General features: G+C 34.3%; 2 protein-coding genes across 4 annotated transcripts in view; one reads left to right on the plus strand and one right to left on the minus strand.

Moving 5' to 3' along the window:
* Positions 1 to 3239, plus strand: part of LOC138695815 (calcyphosin-like protein) — a 117640-nt gene extending 114401 nt beyond the window's left edge. For all 3 annotated transcript variants that reach the window (XM_069820055.1, XM_069820054.1, XM_069820053.1), the window contains exon 5: positions 995 to 3239. In XM_069820055.1, coding sequence (XP_069676156.1) covers positions 995 to 1096 — 102 coding nt within the window. In that variant the 3' untranslated portion in view covers positions 1097 to 3239. The remainder of the gene's footprint in view (positions 1 to 994) is intronic.
* Positions 3240 to 3526: 287 nt separating this feature from the next.
* LOC138697087 (neuropeptide CCHamide-1 receptor-like) lies at positions 3527 to 4941 on the minus strand. Its single transcript, XM_069822683.1, has one exon. The coding sequence runs from the start codon at positions 4851 to 4853 to the stop codon at positions 3573 to 3575; it is 1281 nt and encodes a 426-aa protein (XP_069678784.1). The 5' UTR covers positions 4854 to 4941; the 3' UTR covers positions 3527 to 3572.
* Positions 4942 to 17985: the final 13044 nt, after the last annotated feature.

Raw genomic sequence — 17985 nt, forward strand, 5'->3', positions numbered from 1 at the left:
ATACCTGTACAATCAACTAAGTATTCTTTATTGTCGTAAACTACTGATTGATTTTTAATGATATTGATATTGTAACAACAGAGATAATATTATATCGTACCTATTGCAAATGACTTGGAAAATTAAACAGGGATGGTATTATCGCCGCGCTCTCATGGTTAACATTCGGCAGGTCTTTGAAATTTAATTGTATTATTGTTTTAAATTTCTTTGTCGCCGCTCCATTCACTCGCCTCAATTTCAATAATGCAACCAATAAGCTGCTTCCATTATTAAATGACACTTACTTGTCTAATCCACGTGGACTAAAAACGAGGATACAATGTCTTGTGCTGAGGACGAACATTAAGGTATGTGATTAAAAATTAATATTAAAGAGTTATTATTAAGAGTTAAAAAAAAGCCAACGTACTCGTATATGAAATAATAATAATAATAATAATAATAATAATAATAATAACAACCATTTAACAATATAACAAACTAGTGCTTATTCTTATCGAGGAAGTAGACGTGACAACGTGACGCTTAGAGTGAAACCTACAGAGCAACAATCGGTCGGCAAAATTATGTTTTAAAAGCACACCGCACGTTATTGTAGATGCCGGCATGTTAAGCATGAGTCCGCGGCGATAATATGTCATCTTTCAAAATTCTATTGCCATTACTTTCACACTGTTCACTAAAAACACCCGAGACAAAACAAAGGACAAGTATGACAATCGTGTTTACCGCTCTATTTCTACCAGTAGCATGGCGGCGTAAACATGCGCAGACAGGTTTCAATTTTGGACAGCGCTCTGTGTGAGTCTAGTATACTATATAACGTCTTTGCTTTTAACCACATTAAAGGTAAAAGTGTGTTAAATTTAACTTAGATCACAGTGGTATCTAGGAAATAAGTTAGTAGTTTAACGGATAATGTGGAACTTGGGTTTGTTTTGATGACTATAAACTTATTATTAATATTGATGATAGGTAATTATTTTTCCAGGTGACTGAGGAAGAGTTCATAAACTACTACTCCGGCCTGAGCGCTAGCATCGATGACGACGCTTATTTCGACTTGATGATGCGCCATGCCTACAATCTCTGAAGCACTGTCCACGGAAGAGCATCTCCGTAGAAGATTGTATTGTGCCGCACAATACTTTCAGTTCCAGAGATTTTAAAAGAGAACTTTACCTCATTAGGAAGGCTTTGTTGTAAAACGGCTTCTTTGAAACTTCATTTCTTTTGTCTTGATATATTTACAATTGGGACAAATTTCGACGTAATAATTATTCAGTTTTAAAGTGACCCTCGAAAATATGAAGAATTTTAATTGTATGAGCCTATGAGTTCTTCACAGATATTTTTTTTAATTTATGAAAAATCCAGTTTAATTTTTAACATATCGTTAGGCCCTACCAAATACATTCGATTGGATTCAATTTCTAAATGACGAAGTCAATAATTTTCGTTAATGTTAGTCTTCTTAAATTTGAATTGCATTGAAAATAACACAGAACTGCTAGAAAAAAGTCACTTATTCTATGATATTTACTGATATGCATTTATCACTTAATGTAAATGTTTATTTTGTTTTAGTTTGTCGCCCATTTTATTTACAATTAATATAACCTAACCAGCTAAAAGCGATGAAAAACTTTCTTAATTTATTTGTTGTATTGAGTAATGGATTCACGAGATAGTCGTGATGTCCAATCACAGTATTAGTTATTTCATCTCACGATAATGTAGAGTTTCACGTCATCCAGGACAAAGCCTTCCCATGTTGCATGTAATGCACTTTTTTGCATTTGTAAATTGGCCGGAGACTGAACAACCACCTCCATCTAGTGCCTAAAAGATGCGTTAATTTCTGCCCGACTATAGCTACACGAAGTCCCAAAATTCTTAAAAAAAAAACAGTTTTTATTTATTTTCACGTACAGGCTCATTTTTATCTAATACTTGACTTCATTATGTTGAGAGATGAACTGTTTTAGTGCCTGTTGGAAGACGAAACCAAATTTAGAAACGATAAGAAATATGATTCTGTATTACATGACCTACTGTGATCAAAACGATCTTTTCCTTTTCATTTGCTTTTATTTATAGCTTTCGTTTAAATTGTCCATAATTAATATGGTTTTCAAAATGTAAAAGAAATCACCATGGCTTTCTTTTATAGAAGAAAACCTAAACCATTAATTTTCATTTTTATTGAGTCAATTACAAAAAAAATGAATACCGGTAAAGGCTGGTTCACAACTAACTGGGAATGAGAACCAGAACGATAACTGGAAACGGAGGACGTGAACGTGAATTTGATTCACAATAAACCGAAAACGGAAACGACTATGCATATCGATATGCATGTCAACAATGATACGTAAAGTCGATATTACGCATTCTGATGTTTTGATATAATGAATCAATGGCGTTCTCTCATGAGTACAAGACAACCAACATAAAATACAGGTTAACCAACTTCAAAATTTATGGCACAGAATATTTAAGAATTCAATTCACTTGGTAATATGGTCTCACATACATGTAGCATATATTGAAAGTAATTCCACTGAATTTCTGAATTAATTGGACACAATGCACGAAAAAGAAATTATGTCACGGCCTCCTTGCTACAAAATATACGACGACCAAATATCTTTACGTTGACAACAGAAAGAATCTAGTAGGCTGTGATCGGAAACGAGAACTGCAAAGTTAAAACTTCGCCAAGTTTTACGTTTCCGTTCCCGGACTACGGCAAGATTCTAGTTTATTGTGAATGCTTACATTTAAATATATGTAAATATTTTAACAATTTTTCCGTTCTCGTTCTCGTTTACGTTCCCGGTTTATTGTAGACCAGATTTAATTATTAAAAAAAACTGGTTAAAAATATGTACCTTACGATCTATCAACAGTTTAAACTAACTAGCAAACGACACTATTATTTTTGCATCCACTATTCTAAGTTGCCCAAACAGTGCGTTTCTTATAATTTGTCAAAAACATCGACATAAAGTTAAAGCAAGCAGCTATGGGCAAGTTAAATCGCATCCTACATACTGTTTTTATATGTGTAGATATCTGAAACCATTGAAAGCCTTAACGACAGATAGATACTTTATTGTGAACTCTGTTGGGTTTCTTCAACAGCGCTGATGTTACGTTCCTCCATTTTTGGAAGAGTTCGTAGTTAAAAATATGTGTGATATGTTCAAATAAAAATAATGAATATTCCGAAATGTTTATTTATTTCATATGTTATGTGCAGCATCTTACGATGCATTAGAAATGAGAGATATGGGGGAAAATTTGATACCCACTTTTTTTTTTTTAATTTATACGAGTAAAGCCCATATTCATGGGCTATACAAGAACAGATAGGCTACATACATACAGGGGGTTAATGTTTGATTATATTTTAAACAAAAAGTTTTAACAAAATTTTGCTGGTATTAACTGTTTGTTTCACAGTTTATTTTTTTTTAGAGGTTATTACATTTTAAGATGATCTCTTCGCCAACTCCTTGAATTATATATTAATATCGCAGTGTTTGAAAATACGTGCTGGACTTTCATACAGTTGTATTTGTTCTAGAATGCAAGGAACTTATTTTGCTTTTTGCAGAACTTGTCGTAATTTCATTCATACGACTGAACTTCGTTTTCCGTCTGCAGAAGAGGTAAAAATTAAAATAATTCCTGAAGGTGGTACTCACGCAATACAGTGCCACAGGATTGAAACACAAATTTCCGAAGAAAAAATAGTAAAGAAATGTGTAAGTATATGTAGCAGTTTTGTAGTCACTGACAAAATTTCCCCAGAAGAATATAACCTGCCACGAATACCAAGGCACGTAGCTTACGAAGAAAACAGCAGTCAGTGCTGAAACAATTCTGGCTCCCTTCTTTCGCCCACGAATTATCTTCTTCAGATTTGTAGACAATTCTCCCGGTACATCGCGCACACTCTCCACCAGATGTCGGGCTGTTAAACTGTAAAATATGGCGATCACGATGAGCGGAATGATACAAAATATAAACAGATTGAGCAGCGCTACATTTTTCGAGAATTCGGTGCCGTAAGTCCCCGCAACAGAACGGCACTCTTCGTCTTTAACGTTGGCAGTAACAGCGGTGCGGAGTGCAAATGCGAGTGACAGAACCCAAATTAATGTAATATTTAATCCAGAAATGAGACGGGATCTTGAGTTTTGGAGTCCGTTATGGATATGTATACTGGTAGCAACAATGCCTCTATATCTTTGAACGCTAAGCATTGCTACTGCAAATATGCTGAGGCCAACTGCAAAATCACTGAAAAACCACATCGCTTTGCAGAGGACGACACCAACTGTCCATCTGTTGGAAACTAGAAGAGCGTAGAAGAGTGGGATGTTGACAATGACAGAAAGTAGATCTCCAAGAGCCATAGTGAGTATGCAGGCGTTTATTGATGTTCGCATCTCTTTATGTCTTGCCAATATTAAGAGAAGTGTGACGTTGCTCATTGTTCCAACAATGAAAATAATGCACATTATGGTGGGATCCAAATATTTCTTCAACACCAGAAAGTTCCTGAAACCCTCGTCCATGTTTTCGTTAAGGATTGTTCTATCATGTTTAGTGCTGGTCCAGTTTCCGTCAATTCCATTTATTGTAGGTGTTGGTATTAATGATTCATTGAAGCTCGTAATTTCATCTGTAAATTTGTTTCTTGTGCTTGAAGTTACGAACATATTGTCCTTAAAGAAGTTTCTGTTGATTTCAGTTCGAGATATATTAATAGTGGTTGATGATTGTGCGTAAATTTCCCGTGGAAAGTTAAGTATGACTGTCAGCACCAGAAGATCCATCTGTAAAGAAAGTAAACATGTTTACCACATCGAGTTTTGATGTTTTTTGGATTGTAATCATTCACAGAGAACACTCTTTGTTGCAGTAATTCTTGATCTTGAATACTAAGTTGAAAATACTAGATTCTTGATCATAAGTTAGACCTAATGTTACACTGCCGGATAAATCAGATTTGACAGTCTCTTTTTTATTGGAAGAGTAGCTGAAATTTGTATATGAAATCATATCAAATAGGAGTATAATAATTTTATTAGTGAATAGCTAACGCCAGGAAGAGTGGACATGGAGCTTCAATAATAATAATAATAATAATAATAATAATAATAATAATAATACATTATTACTATTATTATTATTATTATTATTATTATCATTATTATTATTATTAGTCCGTATAGGTCAGTTTCTATCTGATGCTTTTCCAATTCACTGCGGGCTAAAGCAGGGAGATGCACTATCACCTTTACTTTTTAACTTCGCGCTAGAATATGCCATTAGGAAAGTTCAGGATAACAGGCAGGGTTTTGAATTGAACGGGTTACATCAGCTTCTTGTCTATGCAGATGACGTGAATATGTTAGGAGAAAATACACAAACGATTAGGGAAAACACGGAAATTTTACTTGAAGCAAGTAGAGCGATCGGTTTGGAAGTAAATCCCGAAAAGACAAAGTATATGATTATGTCTCGTGACCAGAATATTGTACGAAATGGAAATATAAAAATTGGAGATTTATCCTTCGAAGAGGTGGAAAAATTCAAATATCTTGGAGCAACAGTAACAAATATAAATGACACTCGGGAGGAAATTAAACGCAGAATAAATATGGGAAATGCGTGTTATTATTCGGTTGAGAAGCTCTTATCATCCAGCCTGCTGTCCAAAAATCTGAAAGTTAGAATTTATAAAACAGTTATATTACCGGTTCTTCTGTATGGTTGTGAAACTTGGACTCTCACTCTGAGAGAGGAACATAGGTTAAGGGTGTTTGAGAATAAGGTGCTTAGGAAAATATTTGGGGCTAAGCGGGATGAAGTTACAGGAGAATGGAGAAAGTTACACAACATAGAACTGCACGCATTGTATTCTTCACCTGACATAATTAGGAACATTAAATCCAGACGTTTGAGATGGGCAGGGCATGTAGCACGTATGGGCGAAACCAGAAATGCATATAGAGTGTTAGTTGGGAGACCGGAGGGAAAAAGACCTTTAGGGAGGCCGAGACGTAGATGGGAGGATAATATTAAAATGGATTTGAGGGAGGTGGGGTATGATGATAGAGACTGGCTTAATCTTGCACAGGATAGGGACCGATGGCGGGCTTATGTGAGGGCGGCAATGAACCTTCGGGTTCCTTAAAAGCCATTTGTAAGTAAGTAAGTAAGTAAGTTGGTATTAATGATTCATTGAAGCTGGTAATTTCGTCAGTAAATATGTTTCTTGTGCTTGAAGTTACAAACATATTGTCCTTCAAGAAGTTTCTGTTGATTTCAGTTCGAGATATATTAATAGTGGTTGATGATTCTGCGTAAGTTTCCCGTGGAAAGTTAAGTATGACTGTCAGCACCAGAAGATCCATCTGTAAAGAAAGTAAACATGTTTACCACATTGAGTTTTGATGTTTTTTGGATTGTAATCATTCACAGAGAACACTCTTTGTTGCAGTAATTCTTGATCTTGAATACTAAGTTGGAAAATACTAGATTCTTGATCATAAGTTAGACCTAATGTTACACTGCCGGATAAATCAGATTTGACAGTCTCTTTTTTATTGGAAGAGTAGCTGAAATTTGTATATGAAATCATATCAAATAGGAGTATAATAATTTTATTAGTGAATAGCTAACGCCAGGAAGAGTGGACATGGAGCTTCAATAATAATAATAATAATAATAATAATAATAATAATAATAATAATAATAATACATTATTACTATTATTATTATTATTATCATTATTATTATTATTAGTCCGTATAGGTCAGTTTCTATCTGATGCTTTTCCAATTCACTGCGGGCTAAAGCAGGGAGATGCACTATCACCTTTACTTTTTAACTTCGCGCTAGAATATGCCATTAGGAAAGTTCAGGATAACAGAGAGGGTTTTGAATTGAACGGGTTACATCAGCTTCTTGTCTATGCGGATGACGTGAATATGTTAGGAGAAAATACACAAACGATTAGGGAAAACACGGAAATTTTAATTGAAGCAAGTAGAGCGATCGGTTTGGAAGTAAATCCCGAAAAGACAAAGTATATGATTATGTCTCGTGACCAGAATATTGTACGAAATGGAAATACAAAAATTGGAGAATTATCCTTCGAAGAGGTGGAAAAATTCAAATATCTTGGAGCAACAGTAACAAATATAAATGACACTCGGGAGGAAATTAAACGCAGAATAAATATGGGAAATGCCTGTTATTATTCGGTTGAGAAGCTTTTATCATCCAGCCTGCTGTCCAAAAATCTGAAAGTTAGAATTTATAAAACAGTTATATTACCGGTTATTCTGTATGCTTGTGAAACTTGGACTCTCACTCTGAGAGAGGAACATAGGTTAAGGGTGTTTGAGAATAAGGTGCTTAGGAAAATATTTGGGGCTAAGCGGGATGAAGTTACAGGAGAATGGAGAAAGTTACACAACATAGAACTGCACGCATTGTATTCTTCACCTGACATAATTAGGAACATTAAATCCAGACGTTTGAGATGGGCAGGGCATGTAGCACGTATGGGCGAAACCAGAAATGCATATAGAGTGTTAGTTGGGAGACCGGAGGGAAAAAGACCTTTAGGGAGGCCGAGACGTAGATGGGAAGATAATATTAAAATGGATTTGAGGGAGGTGGGGTATGATGGTAGAGATTGGATTAATGTTGCTCAGGATAGGGACCGCTGGCGGACTTATGTGAGGGCGGCAATGAACCTTCGGGTTCCTTAAAAGCCATTTGTAAGTAAGTAAGTATTATTATTATTATTATTATTATTATTATTATTATTATTTTATTTATTTCACAGGTTTACAATGTCTTTGACATCTTCCTCTGCAGTTACGAGCGTCGTTAAATAAACCATAATTTATTTATCAAATATAATTAATTTCGTGTATTTTCTTAATGAATGGTCAAAAGTTACCTTGAATTTGAAGGGGATATAGAGAATTGAATGTAATAGGAAAACACATGTGGTACAAAGTTTCCCCAATTAGACGAATAACTTTGTACAGTACCACTATTAAATGTCAAATTTCACCTATTTAAAATATGATTTTTTATGTTTATTACCTCAACCTATAAAATAAGCATAGTTTTCTTAAATAGGTAATTTACTTTTAAATATAAATTTCAATAGACACTATTTTAGGTAAATATAAAAATATTAGCCGTTCAGAGCAGAAGTGGTGTAAGTCGAGAATGGGTAATGAGGGTTAAAGTAAACATTCTGTAAAATACAGCGCAAAGTAGCAATTAATATTCACTTTATTTAAACTATTAGTGGATAGCAAGAAGGACATATTAATTGCTATTTTTCGCTGTATTTTACAGAATTTTTAATTTAAACCTCAATATCCAATTTTGACTTACACCACTTTTGCTCTGAACGCCTCATATGATAGAAGTGGTACAAAGTTACCCCAAGTGACTACTACTACCCTACTACTATTACTAGTACTGTTACTACTACAAACACTACCACCACTACTATTACTAGTACCATTACTACTACTACTACTACTACTACTACTACTACTACTACTACTACTACTACTACTGCCACATTATTATTATTATTATTATTATTATTATTATTATTATTATTATTATTATTATTATTATTATTACTCGTACTTTTGAGGATTGGTTCATGTGAGGAGCATTACGTCCTTTCGAAGGAAGCCGTATTAAGAATTTTTATCACCTTTGGCCGAGTTTGAAGACAAGAATCTTGGCTCTAGTGACAATCGTGATGCCCACAAGACAGGAGACGACAGCTTGGACATGAAAAAATAAAGGCTGGTGCACAATAAACCGGGAACGGAAACGACAACGAGAACGATAACAGAAATATTGTTAAAATAAATGTATTTAAATGTGAGCATTTACAATTAACGAGAAGCTTGCCGGAGCCCGAGAACGGGAACGTGAAAGTTAATTGTGAATGCTTAAATACATTTGTTTTAACAATATTTACGTTTTCGTTTCCGTTCTCGGTTTATTGTGGACTAGCCTTAATTTGTAACAATTTTATTCCAGAAAACAATTTCTCTCAAATATTAATTTTGAGGGCAAATGAAGACATTTATATTATTTCAATGTACCGAAGTACATATGATATATCCATGCAGATATTCTGCGTCATCATACGATGAAAGAGTAATGGAACCCAAGAGTTGGAATTTAAACTGAGACGATTCTGTCCGACACCGGAATGGGTATCCGGTGTGGCTCAGTGGATAAAGCATCAGCACGTAGAGCTGAAAACCCGGGTTCAAATCCCGGTGCCGGAGAGAATTTTTCTCCGTTCCATTACTCTTTCATCGTATGATGACGCAGAATATCTGCATGGATATCTCATATGTACTTCGGTACATTAAAATAATATAAATGATATGCGTAAATCACTTCGTGATTTAAGACGGCGCTTATTCCGTCGGATCCCGGCCAACTAGTCACTCATAACGAGTGCACCTCAGCACATGTGTGGACTTCGGTCCTACGTTCATAGACATCTATGACGTAGTGCAGAGGGCGGCCACTAGAGGGAACCCAAGAGTTGGAACTTCAACTGAGACGATTCTGTCCGAAACCGGGATGGGTATCCGATGTGGCTTAGTGGATAAAGCATCAGCACGTAGAGCTGAAATTCCGGGTTCAAATCCCGGTGCCGGAGATAATTTTTCTCCGTTCCATTACTCTTTCATCGTAAAATGAAGACATGATTAAGTTCTTCTCTGAAATATCGGAAGTTTAATATTAAATGTTTGGATAGCACGGTCAGTATTTCTATTGAACTACTAAAATAATTATTTTATCATTTAATTAATTAAATCTGTGTAACTTACGTCACAACATGAACAACTCACCCTAGTCCAGATGTCCACTGCCATTGCAGGAGAGTGACAAGTTGCTTGTTGCTAGAGAGTTTACTGAATGACTTGAAATCTTTTCCAATTAATTGAAACTCATTGCGTTTCTCTTCTTATTCATAAGAGAGCAATGACAAGTGTGGAGTGACCCTCGCATTGAACTTGAAGCTGAGGGAAATAACCGGATTTCACGTCAGCCAGCGCAGTGTCTCCTGTATTTGCGGCTAGACTCCGTTCCATATGAGCACAGTCATTTCCGATCGTTGCGTTGGTTTCCCATAGTCATACAGTAGTTCATCTGAACGTCAAAATTCTCCGTATGTTAACCCTTGATTTGGCAAAACTTCATTTCTCGCACTAGTTTATTAAACCGTGTCGGACTGTAAAGAAAACAACTATCGCAATGTACATATTTTATATGTTGTACAATATTATAGTATTATGAAATTTTAATTTTCCTACCAATTTTTTTTCTATTGTTCTATTAAAATTATAGCATATTAGTGGCTTGTGCAGCAAATGCTGCACACTAAGTTCATTAGACGTTAAAATAAATATTTTTCAGATTTATTTTCAACGAAGGATACCAGACATTCGGAAAGTTATTTGCTTCCATAACAATGAAAGATACTCTCTCTCAAGCCAGTACTGAAGAGAACCACGCATATAAATATCTACACCAAACCGTCATTAAATATATGAAAAAGACCCAACCCCACTTGATTAATAATTATAAAAATATTTGATTTTTAATAATATTATTATCTTACGTAAGTTTTATAGCTTTCAGTAACATATACTATATATACTATATAGCCGCCACTCAGTAATATATAGAAATCAAGATCTAATTTAAGTTATTCTCTACATCTATTTATATAACCCCAAAACGTTTCACTTTCATATCATCAATATAGCATTAATATGTATAATTAATGAAAAAATAGTCACATCATGGCATTAACTACAATAATATTTCATTTCTAATGGTAATAATGTCATCAAACCACCTCAAGTTTTGTAGTTTTTAATATCCAATACACAGCTGTACTCAGAAAATTACACACCACAGAATCGAACCTGTAAATTATTATTTTTAGTAAGTTAAGTTTTTAATAACGAATTTAATTTGAGCTCTAAATGTGTCAGCATTCTTGCAGATCATGGCCTTCGTGTAATATTGTTTACTGTAGTATGTGCTTTGTTTTATTCTGAAATGCAACACGGCCGACTTGATGCTCGCTTCGCTTCTCCTTTACAAAAAAGCGAAGGGTATATCAAGTCGGCCGTGAATGCTATTAGCTAGTTCTCAAAACTGACGACAGATGGATTTTGGAAAATAGGACAATTACGTTTAAAAATTGACATTTCACTGAAAACTACTATTTTTCTGAAAAACTTTGAGTTCCAAGCTTCAAAATGAGGGTTCATTTATTAAAATCCGTCCAGCCGTTTTCCCGTAATTTCCATTACCAGTTCAAATTATGTATATAGATAGCCTATTAACCTGTTGTATCCTATAGGATACTTTGTCAATTTAAGGATTAATCAGAATTCTTCATTCTTTGAATTGCAAGAACAACTAATTATCAATAGTTTTTATATTTCTGACAGCATTTATTAACAGAATACATTTAGGGTTTTTCATACAGAACACGTGGTAAGGCTCCTCTGATATGAGTTCAGCACAACAGCGGACTTCCACTTAAGGCTATGGATCGGTGAAAATAACGAAATAAAATTAGAAAATAAAAATTTTATTTTTAACTCTAAAAAATAAAATAATGTTTCAGTTTTCTAAATCTCTGCCTATTTTGGCCCTATGACAATTTAAAGTCCCTTAGGACGAATTTAAAGGGACAGCGCGCGCGTGGAGCTGCAGCCCTTTATACTGACACTCACCCGCCATTCTGACAGACTTTGTTCTTCATTCTACCTAATTTTACTTTTCATTCAGTTCATATTTCGCGCTGTTATGTAGGAAAAAGTGTGTGGTAGACTTGTATAGGAAGGAAGGATATCGATCGTATATATCATATGCATGCTGTACTTTGATACTCGTTTTCTCGATTTTCCAATTTTCAACATTTTGTAACATTCAAAATGTTCTAATAAATGCAGTTTTTCTCCAATCTCAGTGAAATTTTACACAGAAGCATGTGAAGTAAACTGCCACATGTGCTTTCTTCTATTATTGAAAGTATTCAAAGCAGGGTTTAAGCTAGAAAGTAAATAATTGTCGCAAAATGTACAAATGAAAAATTATATCTGTGCAAATTGCGAATTGCTTGTGCAACATTATAAATAATTGTGCAGAAAGATAAAATTAATAAAGTATGTAGAAACAAACAATGGTGGTGCGTCAATAAGAGCCCAGGAGCACGTGAACACCTTGTTTCCATTAATGCACGACTAGTTTTATTATTTAATACCGTATTGGCGTAGAGGGGATGTATAATATCACGATCGAGTATTTTAAACTTCCCGCATCTTGCATAAACTTCTTATGTAAACTTGGCAACATCCGTTCACGTACAAGCTGTGCTCTTTTCAAGAGGGTTACAGAAATTTCACGCATGCGCGGGAGAAAATTGTCTTTCGCTGGCCGCTTATGGCTCTTCAAGAGCACAAAGCATTAAGTGAACAGTGAACCTATCCTACAGATGCCAGGTGCATCGATGCCTATCGTTTACGTGTTATATCTCGAGGAGGAAATTTAATAGTCTGTATTGTAGCCTGTAGGTGTCAGCATCGCACTGTTGGAACGTTTACTTTATGTGGATGTGTGTACAGTGCTGCGACGAGAGTGTAGTTTGTGAATTACTGTACTTCAGTGTCGGCATATAGCATAGTTTGGCTTTCAAAGACGTGCTGGCTGAATGTGATGGTGGTATGAATTTAAATATCTGTATGGTGGTGTATATTATTTAAGAATAATATTTACTGGCATGTATTTATAGTAATCAATCTATGCGAATGGGATTACAGTACTGGTATAGGCTATAGTGTATCAGTGTGTTGCGAATCAAAATACTGTATATTACTGAACACACGCTTTTGTAAATTGTTTTATGTATTAATTTTTAACAGACGTAAACAATGAATTCTGTTCTAGTAATTTTGAAGAGTAAAGAACTGAGTAAACTGGCTTTCTAGGAAAAATTGGAAATAAAAAGACTAGGTATTATTATTATTATTATTATTATCATTATTATTATTATTATTATTATTATTATATGTTGTTTTGAATTGACATAGGGTTTTTTCGACAGTGAAACATTGGAATCATGACATTTCACATTAGGCTAAAAACGTACGATTTCAAATTCTCTTCAATTTTGGAACACAAAATTGTGAACACACATAATATTTTATCACAAGCCGCCACTGGAAACAAAGGTTATGTAATTTGTTTCTTGGAGTTTTATTCCTTTCAATCCATCGTATCACACTCTGCATATATTTATTTATGTAAGTAAATCATTACACGTATGTATGTTTAGAATCAATTACTGCTGAATTTACATCACATTAAAATACGTTATTTTATGGGCACTCTAAACATTGAAATTCTTTACTAGTAGGCCATTCAAGATTTATTGTTAGCAGAGTGCTAACTCTTTCTACTGAAAGGCGGTTTCTAATTCCAGTTTTTACAAGATTCATGCAACTAAATCCTCGCTCACAATTTAATAATTTTTTTTATTTATATTTATTTAATAATAATAATAATAATAATAATAATAATAATAATAATAATAATAATTCTTTATTTATACTGGTAGAGTTAAGGTCATAGCGCCTTCTCTTACACTCTACCAGGTCAAAAAGTATACAAGCAGTTAAAATTTAACAAAAAGTTAAAGAACAGAATACTAACATATTACAAAAAAAAAAATAATAATAATAATAATAATAGCATAATAAAATCGACACTAAACAACATGAAAATAATACCATAATAGAAAAAAAAAGAAAGTAAAATACATTGGAATATAGTGAAAGCAACTCATTTAGTACAAATGGTTAATATGAAAAAAACTTAAGGAAGAATATATCAAAATGTAATTTACCAATGGAATATATCAATTTTCAGTATGCGGTGGAATTATATAAATCAATTAGAAGAAATTGCTCACTTAACTTACATGAATTGCACCAACTCTTTGAAATCCATTCCCGAACATCTACTACTCAATATCTTTTTGAACATTGTCCATGCCATTAGCATTTAATTTAAATTCAGATTAGTTCAAACACATCTTTGATTTAATTTTCTCCATTACCATCTTCGTTTCTGAAGTCCAATATGATTGTCGCATTTTTGCACATTTACGTTCAAAGTTTGTTGCATTTTTAGAAGTCGAGTAGCAAGATGCGACAAATGCGACTGTGGGTTAAACCTTGATTCAGATCACCTTCTGTTGAGGATGTGATAAGTTTTAAAAAACTGAAAAATTAACATCTAAAAGGGTAAATATTTTTTTCTCAAAAAGTAATTGGAAAAATATGAAAAGTATGTCATATTTTATATGTCTATCAGGAATAAATTAAATATAAATGAATCGGTTATTTTTTAAAGGAACCAAGTCCACGTTTTAAATTTTTGAAATAATCGAAAAAAAATTTTGTGAATAATCTATCGAAGATTAAACCAAAATATATCGTACATATATAACCAAAGTCTAGTATATACAGTCACGAAGCTTAATACTTACTAAATATGCAAACGAAAACAGTTGAAATATGCACCCATAGATAGTTGCTCACCACCAGGATCGCTACTGTCGCCTTATCACAGACTCTTTCCCTAGCAGACCATAAAATGTACTGTACTTTCGATGTCGTGTTCTTTTGAAAAAAATTACACCTTCCTTCCACTATTTAAATATTAAATACATAAGGTTTATATATTATTTTCATAAAATATATATTATATTCTATAAACTCGCCTTCCTGGATCTTTCTGAAGGATAACCCTAACCTATTTTTCTTACAATTTATAGTACTACAAACGTCTCCTTGTCCCATATTATTTTTCAAATTATTGTATTTTAGCCATTTACAGTTATTACAACCGATAACGAACTTTTCACAAAAATGCGAAATACGGCACAGTCAATGCCTTTTCGATCTAGATCAGGCCGTAATGTTTGTTCGGGTTTTCTATTTCAGTGTATGGAGCTCAGTGAAATATTATAACTTTATTGCTTATCATTGCTAAGCTTTATTTAGTGTAATGTGTCCATAAGTTCCGTTTACGTCTTGTTGCATAATATGTTGCAGAAATAATTACGAAACTGTGTTATTTTAATATGAAGAGAATTTTACATGTTAACATAATCTGTTCGCGTTAACATTTCAGGTTTAGAATGGAAGCTATTTTGAGGTTTAATAAAAAAGAATTTATATTTTGATTTCAATTTAGCACGTCTACCTTTTCTTAAATTTTCATATGAATGGCAAGGCACTGCAGATCACTAAATTTAGACAGAAAGGGGCAACTGGTACAGTAAACATAACCTATAATTTCAACATATCTAAATATCCGTGCGGTGCAATTGAAAATGATTGAATCGTGCATAAATAAATGTACAAGAATTTCGCAATGTTTAATCGAAATAAAGGCAGGTATTACACATACGAACAACGTAATTTTCACACCATAAATAATATTACATCTTAACTTGCAATTAAATTGTCTGAAGTGTCTCATAATCATTGTTTTAAATTTTATTAATGGAATTACACTACATTTTTAGAGAAACATAATGTAACTGTTTATGCATTCCAACTAATTCATATGGTTGAAACGCCGCCCTTCGTGATCGGGTTAAGCTAGTTACATGGTCTGCCTTACGGCCTGAATTAGATCACGATGGCTGTGGTTCCTAGTACTCACAGCGCTCCAAGCGGCTAGCAACTATCGCCAGATTTGCAAAAAAGCACCCCAAGCTTCGTGACTGTATGTAGTAGACTGTGATATAACCACAGTCTACTATATACAGTCCCGAAGCTTGAGGTATTTTTTTGCAAATCTCGCGATAAAGCGCTCCAAGCGGTTAGCAACTAGAAACAATAGACTGTCCACGGTCGACTTTGGATTTAGAGTGGACTGAGTCGCATTTCCATCGAGTGCTAGGTCGTTGCGTATTTCACATTGATGCTCGTGAAGAAAAATCCTAACATCTATTTCTTATTTTACTTATAGATGCAAAAAGTGGTTAATAAACAGCAGCAGGGAAGATCTAATGACAAAGAATGAAGCATATATTTATAATAATACAAAGTTTTGCTCTATTCATTTCGAAAACACACAATTTATGAATGAAAACAAAAATGAATTAATCTGGAATGCAGTTCCAACTTTATTTGATGTTTCAAATAAACCTGTTCTGTTATTACCTGCAGCTGAGAAACAAAAGCTTTGCACTAATTCTACGTCTGTATCAGCTGATTCCTTGAATAATTGTACATTTTCAGACAACTTAGGCCTACTTTTTTTTCAAAGGATATGTTTTTAATTATAGCTGTTAATTTTGTTGTTATTTTTATTTGTTAGTTTACTAGAGACGTAGAAAAAGTAAGTCTGTTACAATAAAATTTATTGATCACGTTTTATTTCCAATTCTGGTGTGATTATTATCGCTTAACCTCATCCCACTTTGTTAACTACGTAAGCCTACACTACAAGTACCGGTACACGTAAGTTACTCCCATTAATTCATATTTCCATTATTATTTTATTGTTGTAGAGGGAAATGTAAATTAATATTTATTGGGTTCATAGTTCATTATCGCTATAATCTTGAATGAGTGAAGCAATTATAGTAAATTTCAGTTCGTTTTGCACAAACAAAAATAATATTAACCTATTTCTTGCAGGTATCTTCGAGTTTATGGTGGAATTTAATACACTTCATTAAAATAATAAATGAACTTTATCCATTTAATATTTCAATAATGGAAGGAAGGTGCTAATTTTTCCAAAAGAACACAACGAAAGTGTAACATATCTTGTCATCTGCTAGGAGAGATCTGTGATGAGGCGATAGTAGCGATCCTAGTGGTGGGCAACTACCTATGTTTGCATTTTTACTACATATTGAGCTTCGCGAATGTATATAGTAGACTGTGATATAACAGTGAAGCAGAGTAAGCAGCCTACTACTGGGTGTTCATTTCAAAGTGTGTCATGACGTCACTGTTGTTGGGTCACCGATTTGAAGCGAGTTTCAGCTGATATGTTAGAGAAGTTACCTATTATTTAAGGCGTTCTTCAATCTGAACTTGAGAACGTGTACGGTATAACTTGAACGTCGTAGCAACAGATGGCGGTCTGTACGGTCTGTGTTCTACGATAACCTCTTCCGAACTGTGTTTTGCGCCGGCAAGTCGTACGCAGGGTATTTGTTATCATCGGTTGCGTACGGTAACATTCCACAGCACAAATCAAATGCTCCGTGTCCATATTGACCGTCAAAGTTAATGTCAACAAATACGTAAGTAATCGTCTTAACCCTCTCCCCATATCCCGACAGTACGTATTTCCAAACAGTTCACATTCCTGCCACTACCGGCGTTACCGTACGTATCGGTACGCACTCTTCAGAATGAACGCCGTACTTGCTAGCCATCTTCTCTGCCTCTTAGGTTATGCACCTGAGCTGCGGAAGTGTAGGAAGATTTAATTCTCTAGGCTCATTAACTAGCCACATGACGGCATACAGCGAGCCAAGACACATTTTAAACTGAACATCCAGTAGAAAATCCTGACTGCCTTGCATATGACGTACGTCTGAGCTCCCCAGCGTTTGCGAGGGTTTCGGTTGTGTTCGAAGCAGCAGACGAGGCTGTTGAGATGGTAAAAGTAGGCAGTGGAGCTGTTTCAACAGCATCGGTAATAACATCTGTTTGAGGTTGCCGGGAACTTGTACTGCAGTTTATTGCGGAATTCTTGAATTCAGAAGAGATGAATGCTCGGCGTTATATCAAGGTAAGTGCCATAACGTTAAGTGATTAACGTAATGTTTACAGC

The sequence above is a fragment of the Periplaneta americana genome, chromosome 3, assembly GCF_040183065.1.
Source record: "Periplaneta americana isolate PAMFEO1 chromosome 3, P.americana_PAMFEO1_priV1, whole genome shotgun sequence".
NCBI lineage: Eukaryota > Metazoa > Arthropoda > Insecta > Blattodea > Blattidae > Periplaneta > Periplaneta americana.

What these genes read in the sequence shown, in the direction of transcription:
- LOC138697087 (XM_069822683.1), bottom strand. Translation starts at nt 4,853, where the DNA reads ATGGATCTTCTGGTGCTGACAGTCATACTTAACTTTCCACGGGAAATT.